The sequence below is a fragment of the Sander lucioperca genome, chromosome 11 (assembly GCF_008315115.2).
Source record: "Sander lucioperca isolate FBNREF2018 chromosome 11, SLUC_FBN_1.2, whole genome shotgun sequence".
Taxonomy (NCBI): domain Eukaryota; kingdom Metazoa; phylum Chordata; class Actinopteri; order Perciformes; family Percidae; genus Sander; species Sander lucioperca.
This window is the reverse complement of record NC_050183.1, coordinates 16,872,750-16,894,948: the sequence shown is the minus strand read 5'-3', so window position 1 is coordinate 16,894,948 and position 22,199 is coordinate 16,872,750. Positions and strand designations below refer to the sequence as shown.

The 22,199-nt window shown below is 40.0% G+C and overlaps 1 protein-coding gene across 1 annotated transcript in view; it reads left to right on the top strand.

The window, feature by feature from the left end:
• exoc2 (exocyst complex component 2) overlaps positions 1-22,199 on the top strand; it is a 60,811-nt gene that overhangs the window by 5,515 nt on the left and 33,097 nt on the right. Inside the window, exons 2-6 of the mRNA XM_031282367.1 lie at positions 10,686-10,843; positions 12,850-13,026; positions 13,771-13,897; positions 16,204-16,317; positions 17,219-17,343. Of these exons, the coding sequence (XP_031138227.1) occupies positions 10,726-10,843; positions 12,850-13,026; positions 13,771-13,897; positions 16,204-16,317; positions 17,219-17,343 (661 nt within the window). The 5' untranslated portion in view covers positions 10,686-10,725. The remainder of the gene's footprint in view (positions 1-10,685; positions 10,844-12,849; positions 13,027-13,770; positions 13,898-16,203; positions 16,318-17,218; positions 17,344-22,199) is intronic.

Here is a 22,199-nt window from a genome sequence, read left to right as displayed (position 1 = left end):
ACAACATGTAAATAGGAACATGGTGGCGTTATTTTGTCACTTATTGGGAGCAGTAGGATTACTGGAACCATTCACCTGCATGTACTGTGATGGGCTGCTGCCTCTGGAGCCGTCAGACAGCCTTACAGCATGCACGGAGATGAGAAGGGTATGTATGGACTTGTCTAACTCTGGGGGTTACGGTGAATAAGCTAAAGTCCCAATAAGTCACGTGTTCCTTTAACGTCCTATTAAGCAACTTGATTGCAAGTAAAACTGCAACCTTGCCTCACTGCTTTTAGACACTGTAATATCTTAATAATTCTTGTGGTTAAAGATGCTATTAAATCTGATTTCAGTTAATTGCCTCATCTGTAAGACTTACCGAAGAGTTGGAGTTGCTACTTCTCGTCTCTATTTTGAAATATGCAATACGGTTGCAACTAATAATTCTTTTCATTATCCGTTTGTTTTGTCATATAAGACAAAAATAGAAGCAAATCTTCACATTTGATAAGGTGGGACCAATGAACGTTTGGCATTTTTGCTTGAAATAAATGGATTTTAACTTTTTACTTCTACTGGAACTTTAAAACACGAAGATTGTGGTATCAACTGAAGTGAGCGGTTGCATTATGTAAAGCTGATCAGATTGAAATTTGGTGTTTGGTGCGAACAAGTACTTGTATAGAAATCCAATGTAGTTACAGTTAGGAGTGATAACATGAGCACAGCTTCTTTTTGTTTTAGAAATGTTAGCTCAAGCTTATGTTACTCAAAAATCCTGAAAGCACCGTTTCAGCTGTGGTTTCGCGTACAGTTGTTTTCTAGTAGCCTAGGTCTTAAGGTTAAGACATTATACTTAAAAAACCCTGAATTCCTCCCATTTGGATATAGACACTCTCAGCTCAGCCTCATTAAGGGAAGTGTTTTTAAACAGAACTGAGTCTAAGCATCTATAATCCCTACTCTTATGTACTTATGTCAAATATTGTTATAACTAGAATACCTTCTTTAAATAAGCTTTTTCAGGGGAAAAAGTACCCTACCATGTGTACTTGTTGAGTACACTAAATGAGTATATGAGAGAGTGACTGAGAGTAATTGATTGACAGATCTGTTGCAGGCAGGCGCCACGTCGCGGGAATAAGTTGTCATTGAGCTCCTCCATCATTTGTGTCGACATCCATGCTAACAAGCCCTCAGCCTTTCAGTGAGAGCCTACAGAGCACTGTGTATCTCCTTCTCTTCTCCTAAGTCAGCACTGCTTAGCTGGGGGATGACGGGGGCAACGCTACACTGATCCATTTCCTGCCCCTCCTGGGACTCTAATTGAAAAATTTGGGTGGCCCTGCTTGTTTGCTTTGGTGGAATGCAGTGGGTTGTGTTTTTTGAGGCCTTTCCTCAGTGCCGCTGCTCTGTAGACCTCTGGGTTAATCGAGCGACAGGGGTCAGGCCGAGCCTTGTTTTGTGAAGCGCCACTTCTCTCTCACCCCCGTCTGCTCTCTGCAGTCTGCCCCACCTGGTAGCCTCCTCCCTGCTGACAGGCTTGCGGGGCCACTGGCTCTCACAGTATGGTTCCTGTGACCCAGTCAGACCTGGACAGACCGACAAGAGGAGCTTTGGGCTGGGAAAACGTGTCGCAGCATAGCTCGAGAGACACAAGCTCAATACTTATGGAATCAGCTTATTTCATGTAGATCCAAGCAAGATTTAGATGAGTGCCACAATTTGACAAAATAATAATTAAAAATCGATTGATTTCTTCCCCCCCCCTTAGCTTTCCTTGGTTTCAGCTTTTTAATTGCAAGGACTGGAAGCCCTTTGCTGTGATGGTAGAATGAATTGGAGCCCGACCGATAAAGGATTTTTAAGGCCGATATCGATACAAATATTTGGTGATTTAAAAATCCGATATTCCGATATATCGACCGATATATATTTAAAAAAAAAAAATATCCAGAAACGCGTAACAAAACATAAACAGATTTCCCTAACATCAGTTATTTGTAGTTATTTGTCCTCACTAAAATCATATGATAATTTTGTTTGTTTTATTCTCACAACATAACAGAGCAACATCAAAATATATTAAAGTTCTGACAAATAAAATGTATAAAAATACAAACTTAAGATATGGAACTTAAAGGGTTAAGACATTACATTAGGCCCTGACATGTTATAGACCAAATAATCATTTAATAAGTAAAATTATTATATAACTAATTATATAATTAGTCATTTTCCAGAGTAGTAATCAACAACAATTCTGATAATTGATTATGGCTTTTAGTTATCAACTATGAACATAAACGTATTCACTTTTACTGGTTCCAGCTTCTAATGTGAGGGTTTGCTGCTTTTATTTGGTTTATATTGTAGGTTTTGGACTGAACTGACTTTTAAGACGTCACCTTTCCACTATTATTATTATTATTGTTATTATTATTATTATTACCTTTTCCTGTTTTGTGACCTCCAATAATTGAGTCGATTTTCAGAAAATTATTCTACGACAATTGTGATTTTTCAGTTTATCGTTTAGTGCCAAAAAGTCACTGGTTTCAGCATCACAAATGTAACAAATGCCTTTCTCTTTTCTTTTTTAGCATTCTATCATAGTACGTTGAATATTTGGGGCGTTCTTGACTGTTGGCCAGACAAAACAAACCGTTTAAAGACTTCAGCTCTGACTCTGGGAAATTTTGATGAGCATTTGTCAATATTTTCTGCCACTTTATTGAACAAACAATTAATGATTAATCCACCATGTAATTGGCAGACTATTTGCAGCCCTATGAACAATGAATGAATAGAAAAAAAGTAATAGATTCATTGATAATAGAAATGTTAATAATTAGTTTCAAGTCTATATAAAAAGGTTGATTTGTATTGTAAGCTACAGTGTTTGTGTAATTCATGATAGCATGTGACTGAAGATGGTTCTCACGCTGGTGATTTTTTTTTTTTATATTTTATGTAAAGCAGCAGTGTTATAGCCTGGCTCATGAAGGTTCAGATCTCTCCATTTCGCCATGTCATTGGGCAAAGCCGTCTGTCTCCAGTCTGTTAATCCTCTGAAAACATCTTCCCGCATCTGCAGGCCTATACTTCAGATTTCTGTTTATTGTTCCAGGATTTTTAGATGGGAAATTGAAGACTTCGCTTTGTTAGGCCTAGCTCTGAAAAGCACTTGAGACTGACAAACAAACAAACAGACAGCCCTAAAGATAACAAAGCTTGTGGGCAGACATCATGATGGTCGGATAGTGAGCCAGAGGCACACATCTGATCACTCTGTCCTCTTTCTCTGTCACGAAAGACTCTCGCATGAACGCTGGGACCGTCTGCATGCGCAGGAGATGCTGACTCATTGTGGAGGAGTGGTGACTGGACAGCGGTCGCAGCATCTGTTTTTTTTATTTTTCAAACAGAACCTGCACAGTTCATGTTGATGTGATCCATATATTTGAAATAGGAAACGGTCGACACACATTATGGGTCATTTGGCTACATTGCCCTCTCCACATCTTAGAGGCATGTGGCGGCCTGGGCGTGAGCGAACACTGTGAAGGATTGTTCAAAGCTTCGTCCAGCCTGTGTGATCGGACCAGTCATCTCAGGCTGGGTGATGTTTGGCCCGCTCTGTCCATTCAGAGGAGTCGGGAGGGGGATCTTTGAAGGAATCTGGTGTTTGTGTAATGTTAGGGAGCACGGAGTGAAGTGTGTGTGTGTGTGTGTGTGTGTGTGTGTGTGTGTGTGTGTGTGTGTGTGTGTGTGTGTGTGTGTGTGTGTGTTAGCTTCTCTGATGGGAGACGGAGGGGGTGAGGGTGATGAGCTGTCTAAATGGGTCCCTTTGTGCCCCCTAAACCCATCACTCTCTCTTACACACACACACACACACACACACACACACACACACACACACACACACACACACACACACACACACGCCAATCACTGCCATATGTCACATTTGAGCTCAGAGCAGCATAATCTAAAGTATGAACGCCTTATTCATGATGTAGTCGTGTGTGTGTGTGTGCGTGTGCGCTGATATGGTGGGTCAGGTAGATAGATCCCCATGTCCGTGGTGCTGCAGAGAGTTTGTCATGTTTCGAAGTTGAAATAGAAAGCAAGCCAAAGGTCAGAGGTTTGGAGTACCTGTGGTGTTTAAACCCCTGGCAGTTAATTTTGGTGCATTATTTGGAAAACTATTAAGATTCTTTTAATCCAGACCAAATGTTTGTTCTTTGGTATACCTTCTTCCCTTTATTTGATAGCACAGGGTGTAGACAGACAAGAAACGGGAAGAGAATAAGGTGTGGGGGGGGCATGCCACAAATCTCCCTATTTGAACCAGGGACTTTGCAATGACATGGCTTCAGTCTTAGATGAAGTTGGGTGATAATTTTAGATCTGCAACTAACAATTGTTACTGTTAAAATTTGATGGCTACTTTTTTTTTATTTTTATTTATGAATTCTTTAATGTATGAAATGTCATAATAGTGAAATATGTCCATCGCAATTTCTAAGATCCTGAAGTGATGTGTCAGATGTCTAAAACCCCCAAATAGGAGCAGAAAGGGAGAAAAGGGAAACCGTACTGTTAAACCATTCAGCATTCTTCCACAACGAGTTCATGTTCTTTTTAATCGACCGTTAGTGGAATTGTATCTTGTTCATTTTTTTTTTTGCAAATGAATGATTCCAAGCACCTTGTAATTAAAATCCTTGCAAAATGAGTTCATGTTTTTGTTCATTGGTCATTTGTGAAGACTTTTGTCAGTATGTACAATGAAACACAGTTAATGGCAATCAACATCAATTTTATTATGTTATGCGGTTTGTACCTTTTGTGATATATTTTAATATAATATTGCTTTAATATATATATATATATATATATATATATATATATATATATATATATATATATATATTAAAGTGTAGTTAAAGTGTATTAAGTACATCTTTTTTTGCTGTTTTATTTTTTAGTAGCAGCGAATACTGAACAATACTATTCATTCCAATGAACAACCAATTACAAATGATCTAATCCTGTATTCAAAATGTAGTTGCCTTTGCTGTAAGCTTTTCCCTGCAGGCCAGTTAATCCCTGTGTGCTTAAAACAAACGTGTGATAGGTCAGACAGTTTACCAGCGAATAGGAAACACTTGATTTGATGCATCAGCGTGTGTGCTTGAAACGCAAAACATCAATAACACAAGCTTAATTAATTGTTTAAGCCAAAGTCATAATTGTGATTATGAAATAGTTTTCTAGTATCCTTTCTCTGCGTGTGCTGCCATTGTCTCTCCAAACTCTGTAGTAACCCCAGTAGCAGGGGGAAATCATGCCCATGTCCTAATCTGAAGATCTGGGTATCGACATGACACAGGGTTTCCGCTGGGTCTTAAAAAGTCTAAAAAAAAAAAAGTCTAAAATTTATAAATCAAAATTTTAGGCCTTAAAAAGTCTTAAATTCACTGAAGTATCGTGTTGTAGGTCTTAAGTCATTTTTAACAGGTCCTAATTTCCCTACCTCCAATGCTCATTGAAATGTTCCTGCAGCGCTTTACAATGTTCTATTTTAATTCTGTGGTGTTGTAGTTCTTTCCAATAATAAGTCCAATTATAATTAGCTGTAATATGACTACAAATTAGACCAATATGCAATTTACATTGCAGCCAATCTAGACACCAGTCCTTTAATGCCAATAAGGAAATCTGGTAATTGTTTCCGACATTGTTTCCACACTATGACATCTGACTTTCGTTTTTGATGTCGCGATTATATAGGTCTTACATTCTACTCATAATGGTCTTAAAAAGTCTTAAATTTGACTTGGTGAAACCTGCAGAAACTAAAAGGGTTGTCACTGGTTAGCAGCGCTGCAAGAAGATCCCAAGCCTCAGACTTCCACAGCTACCACACAGATTAGAGCCAACCCTGCTGTTTGTAAGGCATCCTCCAAGGAAAACAAACCTGCCTTTTGAGCCCTATTACCAGAGAGAGAGGTTAGGGTTGGGGCTAACAGCAGCATGGTTGGAAGAGAATTGAGCGAGAGAGAAAGGGGCTAAATCTGGTTGTGTGTTGCCATTGATTAAATTTAGCCTTCACAGTACAACATGGCTTGACACATGTTGGAAGAGAGTGGGGTATACTCTTGTGGGGATCCTCTGATGCCCCCTAGAGGTTAATACCTTTATCCCTCTCGTGGAAAATGCCGCCTACCTTATAAGTTTCCAGTTGGCTCTTCAGAAACCTTTTGTTTTGTTTTCCTCTTCATGCTACTTTAAGGAAAAATTCACTCAGTTTGTCCCCGGTCTGTATAAAGTTATAGTTTACAGGGGTTTTGTGGTAGTGTGTGACATGAGACTTTTGCAAGAGTCCGCTTAGTTTCTGCGTGTGTGTGTGCGCGCATGCTGGTGTTATAGAGAGGGGTCTGGGCAGTGTTCCCGTGTCCATGCACAGCCCCCAGAGTAAAGTAAACACAGCGGCTCTTTTCTCATCCCAGCCGTCAGCAGGCTCTCCCCAGGCCCGCGCCAGAGACCACACACCCAGACCACACACACACACACACACACACACACACACACACACACACACACTGCCCAGACCTTTCCGCAGATCCTTCCACATACTCGCATACACACAGACCACACAACACCAGCTCGGGCCCCTTGCACGCAACCTAGCTGAGCTGTCATTCTGCCCAGTGTGTGTGTGTGTGTGTGTGTGTGTGTGTTGCGTGTGCATGTGCGTGTGCGTGCAGGCTATCTGTGTGTTTGTGCACGTGTATTTTCGCATGTATTTTTGCATAGGGATAATCTAGAAACACTCCTGGAATCAGAATTATACAAAATAAAGATCCTCTGCCCCTTCGCCGCTCCCACTCTAAACATATGGGATTGATGAAGGATATACCAAGCTCTTGTTTTAGGCCTGTTAACCTCTTATCTACTCATGTCAAATCCATAGCCCCTCCATTTCCTCTGACAAGCGCAGGGTAGCAGCAACAAAATGAGGTAAATCCCGTTGGAGTTTTCTCGTTAACTCTGGGATGTCAGGGCGATGGAGGGTGGGGGGTTTAGCAGAAAGGTTCCTACTCTTGGAGGTTTCGACGTCGCTACATGTGCTGCTGCTGTCCCTCTGTAGGTTTTTATGTGTCTGTGTTTTAGTTGTGCCATAAGTTTCCCTAAGACACTACTGAAAATCTGTGGTCGGAAGTAGGGTTGCACGATATTGACAAAATGTGATATTGATTATGAATATTGCGATATCGATATTCATTTCGATGTTTTTAAACATATGTAAAATTACAAAAGTAATGGGAAAACGCATCAAAAAAGAATTCATAACAAATAAAACAAGTTTTCTTACAACACAAGGTTTATTTCAACTGACTGTCATATTGGACTGGTCCAACATGAATAAATAATTAACGACCATCTCTACAGAACAGGACATGTTTTACTGGTTGGACAGTATATAAACAATAAATAAAGAGCATGTCTACAGAACAGGACATATTAGAAACAATAAAAATAAATATAAAAAAATATTGCATACTTATCGCAACACTTTCCATATAATATTGCGTAACGTGATATCGCGATGTTGAGTCGATATATATCATGCATCTCTAGTCAGAAGTTTTGGGAGATTTACTTAGTGCCATGAGCCAAATATTCAGGAATTGATAAATTGTGAGCTGGTGGGACTTAAGTCTTAAGGCGGTTTTCACACTATGTACTGAAATGATTCAACTCTTTTATTTGTCAGAGTCAGTCAATGGAAAACAATAATGTTGGTAACTGATTACCCATACACGCCGGGGAAGAATATTACACACATCTCTCAATATATTGCAGTCCAGTACAACACCATCACTACCCTCAATGCTAAAACATATAATTGAATTAACACCTCCATGACCGTGTCAACAAAAACTGAACATAAAAGTAGACTTTATGGCAGAATGTTGCATTGGGTTTTTACAGGTGTACATAATAGAGTGTAAAGCACAACATGTCACTGATGTTTATTTGAACTCACCAGGTCTAATGAGATAGTTGCCCTTGCATAGGGCACTGTAGCCTGAAGTCAGAGGGCTTCATTATGTATGCAACTTTGCGAAATGCCAAATTGCAACAAAGTGCAGCCCTGTGAAATAGGGTTTCAACTAACGATTATGTTCATTATTGAATTAAGGAATGAAATGTCTATAAAATGTCATAAAATAGTGAAAGACCTCCATAAGTCCAAGTCCAAATTGACAACTTCAGATGTCTTGTTTCTTTCTTAAACGATTGGCAAAATAGTCACCAATGAATTTTCTTTTGATCGATTAATTAACTAATTGTTTTAGCTTTATCATAAAGGTAAAGGTTGAAAAAAAATATACATGATTTAAACTTAACTAACTTAATATGTACTATTAAAAAAATGTTTTTTTTATGTTTGCATATCAGGTGACCCCATAAGTCCTCGATCCCAGGGTTAGGGAAGCACAGACTAATCATTGAAGTCATTTATTAAGCCACAATCCCAAACATTGCTTGTCCCCAGCTTCTCAAATGTGAGGATTATCTGCTTTTCTTTGTTATATATCATTGTAAACTTGAAATATGTTTGGGTTTTAGGCCGCGTGCCTCACCAAACTACCAATTTAAAGATAAATTTGGTCTCTGGGAGATTTTGATTTGCATTTTTGCACTATTTTTACCAACCCTTTTTATCATTTTATAGACTGATATGAATGTAATTTTAAACAATGATAGAAAACATTTGCAGCCCTGGTTTATGGCTCTTGGTGCTTGCACTGGCTGCTGCAGGGGTTGAAACTTTGATTTTCTTTTTACAGGAAATCTCTCTAACAAGTAGACTAATCAATGTCGTGCTCTGTCAGTTTTGATTTCCTTTGATATTGGCACCCCCGTTGGCTCTTGGAATACGCATTGCACCTCAGCTGTACGCCTACACCTAATTAGTGACCATATAACTGTACAAAGGGTTACCACCATGAACTTGTTGCAGGTCCGGTCTGTGTGAACTCCTGCATTGTTTGTGGAGAACGTGTTTTGGCTGCGGAGCAAAAGGGCGGAAGCCTCGCTCAGGCTGCTTCGGGGAGTCTAGATTGGTCATCCTTTTGGAGAGCTGGCAGTAATTTATTAGCAAACATCTGTGCTGCTGAAATACATACTTTCATTTTTTCATTTGGAATCTTTCCCTGTCTTCCTTTTGAACTGATTTGCATGGGTGCTCCTTCGTTGGTACCACAATCTGCGCTGTATTGTGTGGGCTTATGTGGAATGATTGGGGAGGCCAGGTTTATTTATCCTTCGCTGTGAGGTTTACATTCTTCCTTTCCTCCCTGCTCTCTGTCTGCTCCTTCATTCTTGGCTCCCTTCTCTATTTTTCCTATTATCTGGGAGATAACTGCTGCAATGCATACATTGTTTGGAGACCTACATGGTGGGAAATTAACACTAGCTGCCAGCCAAATGCTGCTCCAGTTTTGCTGTCCCCAGGTCCAGTCCTACAAATCTAAATATCTGGCTGCCTGGTAATTCACTAAAAGCTGCTGGTGAATTAAAACTAATAATGTATCATATTTATTATCAGGAGAGGGTTGTAGGTTCACCAGCTACGGTTACACATTGACATAAAGATTATCCTTTCAAGACATGGAGGGTCTATGGTTCACTGCAGATACTTCTAATACAGTTGGGTGTAAGTGTTTTGTGTGGTCATCTGGCAATGCTTTGTTTTTGCATTTTTACAGCAATAATTTGCCTATTTTATATCTTCATAAGCATTTTGAGCTTCCAGAGTTATCCCTGTTTATTTTCCTTATGCCTTGATATATATATATATAAATTTTCTTTTTTTTTTCTCTAAATAGAAAATGTAAAATGATACTGCGATCATTTTTATTATTGATTGCATCATTAGAAGATGCTGTAACTTGTTCATATGTGTTACCTGAACTGTCGGTGTGTGGAGTTTTGTGTTACTCGCCATGTCCTCTCATGCAGTGGTTCTCAAGCTTTTTTCAATAATGTACCGCCTATGAACAGTTTTTTTTAAGCCATGTACCCCCTAACCAGCGCAAATAATTTTTGGTAGAAAAAAAAGTCTATATAAAGAGGAACAATACAGCGATGTCAGCGATAGATTTACTAAACAACAGCCTTGTATCTGGAAAACATTTAAATGCTAATGAAAAAAGGCGACAAAAACTTGGAAAAAGACGGTAGAAAGAAGGAAGTAAGGCCAGAATAGGTCGAAAATATTAACAAAAACACAATCTTCAAAAAAGCAATAAAAACTTTGAAAAAAACAATAGAAAGAAGGAAGGCAACACAAAGGTGACAAAAGTGACAAAAAATTCCAAAAAGCGACAAACTTCGAAAAAAGTGAGAAAAACTTTGAAAAAAGCAGAAAGAAAAACAGACAGTAGAAAAAAAAAAGTAAGGAAGAAAGGCAAGAATAGGTCAAAACAAATGACAAACTTGGAAAAAAAAAGAGACAGTAGAAGTAGCCTAACTACAACCTTTGTAACTGAAAAACATTTTGCAAAAAATCTTACCTACCCCCTGCAGTCCTCCAAAGTACCCCTAGGGGTACACGTACCCCCATTTGAGAAACCCTGCTCTAATGTATGTCCCCCTCTCCTGTCTTTTTCCATGTCCAGGTGCTGATCGACCCAGTGTTCCCGTCTGCCTCAGGCCACCATGTCTCGTGCCCGTCAGCCCCCGCTGGTCACGGGCATCTCGCCCAAGGAGGGTGCGGCTTGGACCAAAGTCACCATCCGCGGAGAGAACCTGGGCACGGGCCCAGCCGACCTCATCGGTAACGCACTTATAACCACACGACTAACCACACACGCAGCTCAGTCTTGGTAAAATGTTGTAGTTTCTATATTTGTTTATTTTATTTTTTGAATGAATGAATTGCTGTTCAGCAATATTGATTTTCCTGGGGAATGAAGACATCCATAGTCACTCTTCACTGTCTTCCCCTTGATATTTTCTTCTTTAATTAATACGTCCAGATAAATAAACAGTGTATAGGTATTTCTTAGATCAGCACACAGATCATTTACATTTATTTGTTTTATCGTAAATGATCATTCTTAGGTGATGATTTTTGTTTTGTTATCTCTCTCTGTGGTAGTCGCTTTATTTGAAATAGAGGGACACTAATGTTGACTAAATATAGCTGCTTTATTTTTGTCATTTCATTTCTGCTCTGGTATGTAGATTATTTTGTAACTTAAGTCGTATTAATTGACTTTATTAACTTATCCATCAACAAACCACAGCGACCCCCTTTTTTTAAACAGGCTGGTGTAAAGTTTGTTTTTGTTTATATGATACGTAAATGGACTGGACGCCTCGTTCTTTTCCTCCTTTGGAATAAGAATATCATCACTTTTTCACTATTTATGTTTTACTCTTATGGCAATTTAGTAAGTTGTTTAAAAAAAACTGTCTAAACGCAACTTTTTCTTTGTACACATTTATACGTAGCAGTAATTAACTGTTATTTTAAACTGGCTGTATACTTACATTAAAATATGTGTTGCATTATAACAAGTATTTTCTCAATGGAAGAATGCAAGAGTAAAATTCATTTGAAAATGTAAAATCTGTTTTGCCATTTAATTTTGCAATTGTAATTTGAGCTACATCCTTTGAGAATTGATTGTAGATGTGAAATAATTCATTTGAAGTGTTCTTTTAAAGTTTTAGCAATAAAAGAAAAATCCTCCAAATGTGACTAGAGAAAACAAATAACTCCTGCACACCAACCAAATAAATTATTACGTAATTTGATTTTGCTTCTTCTGTGACAAATCTGCCAACTCTCTGCAACAACATTTTTGTTTCTGTAAATATTTAGATACTGTATGCCTAGTTTGAGAAACGTAGGAGCTTATCAACATGCATTAATGTGAAAATAGAGTTGTTGTTATTGGTGGTGTGTCTTTTTTTATGATTTTCAAGAGCCACACAGATGGACTACCTCCATCTTGTTCTCATTATGTGTTTGAACGTCACACTTTTTCTGTGCCGATATTTTCCCTCATGTTTGCCAATTCCTCCTCTACCCTACTTCTTTGGTTTGAGTGGAGGTGGGGAAAAGCGGGGTGGAGGGGTGACAGTCCAGAGGACTCACACACTGCTCCATGCTTGAAAAGCCGTGCTCTGGCCAGCGATACGGGTCTATTTTTGACCACGAATGTCCCTGGAGCCTGGAATTAGACAATTAGATATGCACAAATGTGTGTGAGTGCTTATGTATTAAAACAAAGTGGCCAGTCGAGAACAGAGGCAGGAAATGGGGCTCTAATTGCCATATTATTCACGGTTTTATGGGCTATTTGTTCATCGGCTTTCACAGGCTTTTATGATGTTTGATTATACACACGTGAAGCATTCTGAATCCCCTCGGCCGGAACTGTCAAAGTTATCCCTGTGTCTATCTTCGAGTGTCCAAATAGTTTTTAAGAGGACGACAGATGTAGGGGCAGAGTGCACATTGTGCCAGTAATGGGCCACTTAGCGCTGAAGTGACACACGTTAGCTTAAAGGAGCTGAGTGAGAGGAAGGAAGGTCACGACCACCCACACCCATCGTGACCCCAACTTGAACTTTGGCCCCCGGTGACAGTTTGACTAAACTTGCTGATAGACGCCAATTCTGTCTGAGTGAGCTCCTCTTGTTATAGAGTGTGTGTGTCTGTGTGTGTCTGTGTGTGTGTGTCGGTGCTACATGTAGTTTATTTGTGCTGTCACTGTGTGGCTGTATCGCTCACCCTTTTCACCTTTTCCCTCTCTCTCTCTTCCGTCCCAGGTCTGTCGATCTGCGGCCATAACTGCCTGCTGACAGCCGAGTGGATGTCAGCCAGCAAGATAGTGTGCCGCGTGGGTCCAGCCAAAGACGACAAGGGAGAGATCATTGTCACCACCAAGTCTGGGGGTCTCGGCACCTCCACAGTCTCGTTCAAACTGCTCAGGCCAGAGAGGATTGGTAAGACTCACCAGCCTCAACATTTGATTTGCTAGCCTGGGCAATAGGAGCAGATAAAAGTTGCAACTAACCCTGCAGCTAATAATTATTTACATTAGCGATTCAGCGCTTTAAAAAAACATATATATATATATTAATTGATAAATTGTTTAAACTCTAAATTGGTCTACAACTTTAAAAAACAAAAAAAACATTAAAATAGACAAAACACAGGCACATACATTTCTAAAAAAAAATTTCATCACATTGATTGAAAACGCTGCAAATAAATAAAACACAAGCAAATTGAGAAACCTAGTCGCCAAAAAACTGATTACAATAACACGCCTGGTTGTGTGATCTGCAGAAATCAACCATACATCAGACATCGTCAAATTGGTGAACGTGTTTCTCTGATGGCTTGTTGGATTGGCTTCTCTGACGTTTTCCTAAATGCAATGTTTGTTGTCAAATTGAGATTTTATTGATTTATTTGGGTTTTGTTCTTCTGCATGTAGTTCTGAAGTTGCAGTGCATTGAGCTTTCTCGGCCACTGTAGATCAATTGATTACAATTCGAAGAAAAATAGTTTAAATATAAAGTAAATAAAAATTAAAATATAATAAATGTGCGTGATTGTAATTTTGTGAGAGTGTACGTTGTGTGTGTGTGTGTGTGTGTGTGTGTGCGTGCGTGTGCGTGTGCACGCACATCTGGGATATGTTGTTGAGCTCCCTGACTCTCCTGTTGTGCCCTGTCCCGCAGGTATCCTGGACCAGTCCGCTGTGTGGGTGGATGAGATGAACTACTACGACATGCGGACCGACCGCAACAAAGGCATCTCCCCCCTCTCCCTGCGGCCCAGCAATCCACTGGGCATCGATGTAGACAAGTATGGACAGAGAACACTCAAACGCACGCACACAAACATCGCCTAGCACAATCACGCCGCCATAAACACACGCGCTCTAGTCATTGACTCATGGTTTACATCCCTAAACAGAAACAAACTCTCCCCATATGCAGGCGTTTGAAATATTATGCCAACACAGCAATGGCTGAACAGCCTCTAACCGCTGCTCACAGGGAGTGGAAACAGTATAATTGTGTATAAAGCTGAGAGGACGGCGGACGATAGAAAGGGATTTGGAAAGAACTAAGGCAGCGACCCACACGCATGTTTGTATACCGCCCAGGAGCAGGCAGGCAGCGTGGTGCTCCCACGCGCCTGCCAGAGAGTGCAAACGTTTGTAATATATAGTTTGTGTTGTCAGGTTCTGGCATTTCTGGGTTAGTGTTTGTTTGGTTTAGAGGGGCCGGGGGCAAGTGACCGCTCGTGGCCAGAGATGAGACCCCATAAACAGGCTGTATCATTCACTCGTCTCCCACGGTTGCGTAAAACATCCAGCATAAAAAGTCTACGCAGTTCCCTTTGACAGTAATGTGTTGATCTGACACAGGAAGAGTTGTAAAATAACATACTCCGTAATGCATTTAATCGGAGGAGCTGTTTGTTAGTAAAAGAGCATCGCATCTTTGTGTCGGTGATGTCACTGGATGGTCATTCAGCTGTAGATGCTTGCACCAGCTGTTTGTAACGTCATACTTGGCCTTGATATAATGTAGGTGATTAATAAATGTAGATTAAAAAGTTACTAGATGAAACTAAAAGTCTGTACGTAGACCTTAGTTGTTAGTAAATATTTCCACATAATGACACACGATAAGGTTTGGTAGCGTCATTGGATGTTTCCCTTACTCTGAACTTGAACAAATGCAAACAGTGTAACCAAGTAAGCTTGCTTGTTACAGACAAAGCTGCAGTTCAGGGTTAATATTGTTGATTGCTCTGTGATTGCACAGCTCTGCAGATGTTTCGGAAGTTTTAGCAGTGCCGCACACTTAAGCGACATACAGCTAGAGATTACTAAGAACTTATTAAAGGACCTAACACAAACTGGAGTGATACATGTAATATTAGATATGCATTACCAATCCAGGATTGTAGAAGAAACTCTCACATCCTGATCAGAGAATCGGTTTCTGTCCGAGGTGCAATGCTTGGATAATGATGTAGTGCAACACCTGATGCCTGCTGAACTGCCAAGCTTGAAAAACAAAAAGCTACGTCTACTTAGTATCTTCTGCACTCTGAACACGTGAGAGCCTTGAAGTGTGTCACTTTCAGAGGCAAGTGAATAATATTAGGAAGTGGGAGAGTGCCTTCAGCTAGCCTCATCTATTTTCATTCTAACACACTACTTGAAGTCCCAGAAAAGACTCCCAATTATCATTAAATGTAAGATTAGAAAGAGCAAAAGTTGCACAGCTGTGGTATGGGACTGACAGTAGCCATCTTAGTTTGGTATCTCCTGAACTAAATTAAAAACAATGACGCCAGTAGCATTTTGAGTTGTCTAGTATTTCCCTCAATTACAATCAATCTTAACCATTGCAACATCTCCACCTGTAATAATAATATTTAGTGCCCAAAATGTTGTATGTCCATTTGCACTTTCACTCTGTTGTGATATAGTCATTTGACCATTGCAACAACTCTGCAGAAATAATATTATGCCATACACATGAATGAGTGTGTATGTGTTTGTACTAACTACTAAGTGCTGCAGGTTTTTGTGTTTCTGTTAGCATACGTCACCAAGTGTATGGATTTTCTGTTTAACAGACCTTAATACTGTACTGTCCGTGTGTTGGTTTTTCTAGATATGTGTATGTAACTGCAGAGTGGGTGGTGGTGGTGGTGGGCCGGGGGAGGGGGGTGTGTAGGCCATGGGTCATTAGTAGAGATCAAGCTTCCCTAATGAGTGCATGGTCCTCCAGGGGCACCCAGGCGTCACACACTGCACTTCCCACGCCAGGCTCTCCCAGCCTGGGTACTTTTTGGCTGCACAGTACCCCCTGCTGGACAACACTGCCCCCAACATCACATTAAAAAAATGATCTCACAATTATTTTTCCAAAACCCCTTCTTACTCACAATTTGTCGTTAATATGTTTATACATTTATTTGTCTGTTTTCATGTCATTGTCAGATTGTACTGCATGATTTGATCCTTGGTGTTTTTCTAATGTTCATGTTATCTGTACATTGTACATCTTTCAATAAAGTTGAGTTCTTCTTTTATCCTGCTTTTCTTCTGTGATCATCTTTGTTAATCTGTTTGTTTTTTTTCTCAGAGGCAAAATCCCACAGAAAGACATGGAGCTGACATTTCCAGGAATGAGTGGAGACTTCACCAGTGAGAACTTTTCTGCCACCTGGTACCTCATAGAAAACCACACAGGCTCCAGGTAATTAATGGATATTAACCATTAATCGAGAAAATAATTGATAGATTAAATGCACCCCTATAGTACAGATAGGGAGATGGCAGTGGCTACATTGAAAAGAAAAGAATACAAACAGAGAGTAGAGAGACAATTTGTTAAGCTTGGTTTTACGTGAAGTACATTTTATTTATATAGCGCCAAATCACAACAGAAGTTATCTCATGACGCATTTCATGTGGAGCAGGTCTAGACAATACTTTTTAACATACGCTTTGATTGTACAGTGTCTCGGCTGAATCTTCACGTGGTCATTTGGTCCGTTTGAGAGAGCAGTTAGGTGTGTAGACGAGGCAGCCTGCTGACCCAAAAAGCCCTGAGCCTCGTTGACTCGTCGGCTGTCATGTCAGGGCAGAGGAGAATTATTTTTGGACTCTCCTGGCTTCCTCTCCCCCAGCTTAGCCTTCCAGTAACCCAGACCCCAGGATCCAGCATGACCAGGGGCCTCTGTTTGGACCTCGCTGGGTGACTGTTTCTTCCTGCGGAGGAAACCTCACTCAGTCAGGACACTCACAAAGACACACATACTCACATTTGCCGCAAGTTTGTGTGTGGTTGTGTTTCTGAGATAGATGCTCGTGTGCAAATGCCTTTTGAAATCAAATGGCAAATGCAAATGATTAGTTGACCAATCAATCAGAAAAGTAAAAACAATCCATTTATTGTAATCAAGTAAAAATACCAAACATTTGTCGGTTCTGGCTTTTTAAATGTGATGATTTGCTTAATATTGTTAATTGGAGCAATTCAAATACATCGTCTTGGACTCCTGAAATGGGCATTTTACAAATTACCTAGACGAATGAATGAAAGTAATAACAAGTTGCAGGCCTAATACAATGGCATGACCATTTTGTTTCCTCAGTTTTGAGCAGTTGAAGATTGGGGCCAATAATCTGAAGAAGCAGGCTACTAAGAAGAATGAGGGGAGTCTGGCCTATGTGAAAGGAGGCCTCAGTACATTCTTTGAGGCCCAGGACGCTCTGGCAGGTGAGAGGTATTAACACATTTTTGTGTGCTATGGAATCGCACCAAATGGCCCACAATTAATACACAACCTTCCAAATCATCACTCTTCATCTCTGCACAGAAAAAGAGCTTTTGATTTTTGGAAAGCGTGCAAGCGTGCGTGTCTCTGGATTTTTTCCCTCCACATGCGGTTTAGCAGCAGTTGATTAAAGAGGCTCATTTGGACGCTGTGTGAAAACCCTCCTAGCCCTTGGTACTACAGTCACACACGCCAACCACAACACGGCTAATTCACCTTCATCAAAATGAGATCAGCTCTCACCTGTCACACACAGTCTCACTCGAGTCTCCCGAGAGCTTGGAAGTGGACGCACAAACAAACACACACACTTGGTCACATGAACCTCCAGATGCCAAAAAGATTTCAAGGTAGCCGAAGACTGACTGACTGCTGTCGCTCTGCCAGGTACTTCAAATCAATTGTTCGCTTCATCATTCATACTTTTGTCTGTTTACTCTCTCCTCCCGCCATAGCCGCTCAGTTACTTCCCCTTACTATTTATACGTACACTTTTCTGCCTCCATCATTATTATTATTGCTTTCCGTATGTTTGTGCCCCGGTTGGGAGAGAGGCAATGTTTTCATTGTTAGTGGCTGAATCTAAATAAACGGAGCAGCCCAACACAATGCAGGCCAGAGTATTAGGACTGATAGTGCTGATAACAGACCCAATATGACCAATGGGAACAATGCACAGTCATTCTCACGTCCAGACTGAGCGTGCCTACTGTGTGCCCACTGGCCCAATGGGAAATGTACAGTCCCTACAGATGGAGGAAGCAATACACTATGGATGGACTCAAGTGACCTGTGAACCAAGAGGGCATAATGATGCTTTATGACCTGTGTGACAGGATGGGAGTCACTGTATTGGCCTGATTATAAAATGCCCCACTTGCTTTGCAAAACCTGTTGTTTTGTTTAGGAACACATTGAATTAAACAAGGTAGGCAGATATAGCATGTTTAACACATTCTGAATGTATTGTCGAATTTATATAAAAATACAGTAAATAATTTGAGACAAAATAACCGACAAACGATAGTCAAGTGGTCTTTTTTAGTTCTGTATCATTTCTAAGAGAAACGACGTTGCTCTTTGTCTGCTGGATGTGTATATACGCAACTGTTTGGTAACTTAAACAACTTGATAGTAAGGCGATAGTATGACAGTGTTTACTCTTTGTGCGGCCAGGTGACCAAAAAATGATTAATCCTGCTTCAAAATATAAGTCTCACGTCTATGTAGCTTGTGCTTTCCAGTGCGGCTAATGGAAACCTAATGACTCCGTTGACGTTCCGGAGACGTTCTGGAGACGTTCCGCAGACGTTCCGCATCCAGTGGAAATTGCCGGTCACTGACGCTTCTTTATGATCAGCCTTTTTGGAAGAGCTCGGATTGATTGTTTTTAGCTGTTAGCAATTTTCCAGACTGTGCCTTTTGACCGAGATTTTCCACGCTTTCCACTAATTCCACTTGTTGTTAAGTTATTTTCTATTGTGGCAACTAAACATCATGTACAGGAGCCATTAGAATCCCTCGTAGGTTAAACTGGGCTCACTAACCACTTAGGGCCGACTAACTGTAACCGTTACGCTAATTATAAACGTCAATAAACTTGCTAGCTCATCAACCATAAGGCTACAATACAACATTATCATGAAGGAACAGGCTCACCCTGCAGGTACTCACTTTATCCTCGAAACTCCCATTTTTCAACTGTAATTTCCACAAAAAAAACATTGTCTCATATTTAGACCAGCATCTTGACTTTAAAGTTCATTTTTTAAACTTCCTGACTCCTGCCTTCTCATCATGACTCATTACAGCACCACAACATCCTTTCTCGGCCAAGATTTGGCTCTGAGTCATAAAAACTGAAGTGGTAGCCCAGAATGGATAGCTCAAGTGGAGATATTCTCTACACTAGGTATGGTCAGCCAAACCGACATACCAGTCGACATGCTGCTAGCAGCCAGCTCGAGACAGCTCTGCAACCGCTCACTGCCAGGCCTAGTTAGCGCAGCTGTCTGAGTAACTGTGAATCCTTTCTTTGTCTCTCAGCTGCGTTTTGGCATGTCTCTGTTGTTCTTAGTCATTCTAAATGAACCTCACCTGAGATGTAGCTGAAAATTTAAAAGAAATTAGCTATAAAAAAGAGGAGAAATTAACAAGGTGCTTGTGTGTTCTCCTTGTTCAGAATTAGCTGTGTTAGAAGTTGCTGTAGTGCTTCCAGCCCTCTTAATCACCATCAAGACATTTTGGTCTCCTCTCCTGTTTATTTTCACTTCTGCTTGCATGTGAGATATTTATTGATGACTTTAATAGAAGTCTGGAGTTACTTTTTAATACAAGTGTAATGCTGCCGGCAAGGTGGAAACGGGGAGGAGAAGCCAAATCTGGGAAAAGAAATGAGGCGGATAGAAAATATTTAGAGCAAACGTCAGACTCTGACTTCAATATCCGTGGGGTTTCTCTCCCTCCCTCTATTTCTTGTCCCCGCTAATTGCTTCTTAATTGCTCTCCAGTAGAGCTAACCATCTCCAACAGAAATAGCAAAACAAAATCCCATGTCTCTTTTTTAATGAACTATGGACTCTGTGCTTAAGCACACAGTTTAAGAGTTTTGCATCTGCAAACCACACATCTTGTTAATTACAGAGCTGTTTGGGTTAGTTAGCTAATGTCGGCTTTTGGCGAACGGAGAAACAAGACTGGGAGCTCCGGCCAACTTTTTATGCGAGGGTTGTATTTTTAAGAGCTTCCAAAGGGCCGATCAGAAGTGCATGGTCAAGTTGCATGGCCTCAGACAATTTTGATGGTTTAAGCAATAAGCTGCACCCAGATTAACATCCATTCTTTTAGCAGAAGCATCTTTTCAAATGACACTAGTTGGGCTTTTTTATATTTAGACAAAAGAACCCATCAATTAGTTCAAGTTCAAGTTACTTTATTTGTCCCCCAGTGGGGCAATTTGTTGTGCAGCAGATAGTATAATACAAATTACACACAATCATACATACAATGCAGAGATTGCCTACCTTGCAGGCAAGTTTAAAAACAATGATTAAGCAGATTTGGTATCCACCAGATTGACAAAACCACATGAAATACAGTTTACTTGTCAATGTCATTTTACAGTTAAGTGTTTCTGCTGTATTTAGTTTTTTTTATCACCACAGTGATACCTTGCCTCATGCTACTTTACATAAAAGTGATACAGTAGGTGGTATACAGATTTAAAATGTTGATTTTGAATTTGGAATCTGTATCAACAGATATCCAGAGATGAGGTATCGTAATTGGTAACGGGAGAAAAAAAGTTGAATGGGTGCATGGCTGATTACACGAGAAACAAAAAAGGTTAAAATGTCAAGCCCGTAACTCATTGTTTAACAGCTTTCAAGTAAACAAAAAAATAAGAGATAAATATAAGAGGCAAGAGAAAAGAGTCTGAACATTTATATTTGAATTAAAATGAGAGTATGTATGAAGAATAGTTGACAACTCGGGACATAAATGAAGACAACACGCTACTTTTAATGTTTCAAAATCCGAACTGCATGTATTTATGTGGTTTTGCTCAGTAGGAACTGAAGCCTAAATCTCTGCAGATCAGACTACTGTAAATAGTACTGTATCTGAGGCCTGACCCAGAGATGTAATGTAGCATCACACAGCATTTCAGGTTCAGATGGGTTTACCTTGAAGTCACAGGATCCTACATGTAAACTATTTTTTTTTTTTACCTTAGTCAGATGCTACTGGGTGTAGAAAGTTGGAAGGAGGTCAAATGGGCATTTCATCAAATAATGGCTGCACGATATGAGGAAAATATGCAACATGCAATGACGTTGAATATCACAAAAAAAAACTATGCGATAAATTAACAGATATTAAAGTGTACTCAGTTCTGCATTTCTGCAGCTTTAAGTATTCTGCTAAAATACAACTAATTGCTTGTTGAATTTAAAACAAATAAAAGGAAACCAACTGAACATTGATTTGAATATAAAAGGCAGCATTAAAAAAAGAATGACAGTTCCATCGTAAAGTGCAGTTTTCTACCGATATTTTCTTTCAACTAACACAAAATGTCTGAGTGTCTTTTTTTTTGTTGATATATCGCAGCCCTCCGCGATATGGTTATTGTGCCAGTGGATATCACGAGGACGATTTAAAAAAAAAAAAAAAAAAACGATATATTGTGCAGCCCTACAAGCACCTACAGTATATGTCGAATTTCTGAAGTGTCACGGCTTGTATCAAGTCTTTCTAGTTTTGAGGACAGATAGTGTTTTGTGGTCAGAGTTTTATGTATGTTATGTTATGTATTTTATATATCAGGCATTTTAGTTTACCCCATTGGCTGATTTTTTTTGGTTTGATGTAATATTTTAGTTGTTTGCAAAGGGGAATTCTTTGCAGTGAAGAAAACAAGTGTCCCTGTAAACACTCCAGTGAACCACCACGGACTGGTGAAAGATTTTGGGCATGGCGACTGTTTGGTCGTGAAGCCTCAGTGACATATTGAGCCATGTTTTCTGAGACAGAGCTGCTCCGGCTCTGATTGACTGACTGACAGTCTGTCAGGGGAGTCCAGGGTTGTTTCTACAAAAAATGTTGAAATTTGAGGTTTTTCATTGTTGTGTGAACAGGAAGTCTCCCAGTGATGCAGGAAACGGAACGGCTACCGTGTTCCAAAAATGCCAGATTCCCAGGGCCTATTCCCCGAGCCCCCTGGCCCCGGCAGGAGTCAAAACATCTCCAGCTTTAGAATCCAGGGACACTGTATTTTTATTCTTATTCATTTTTT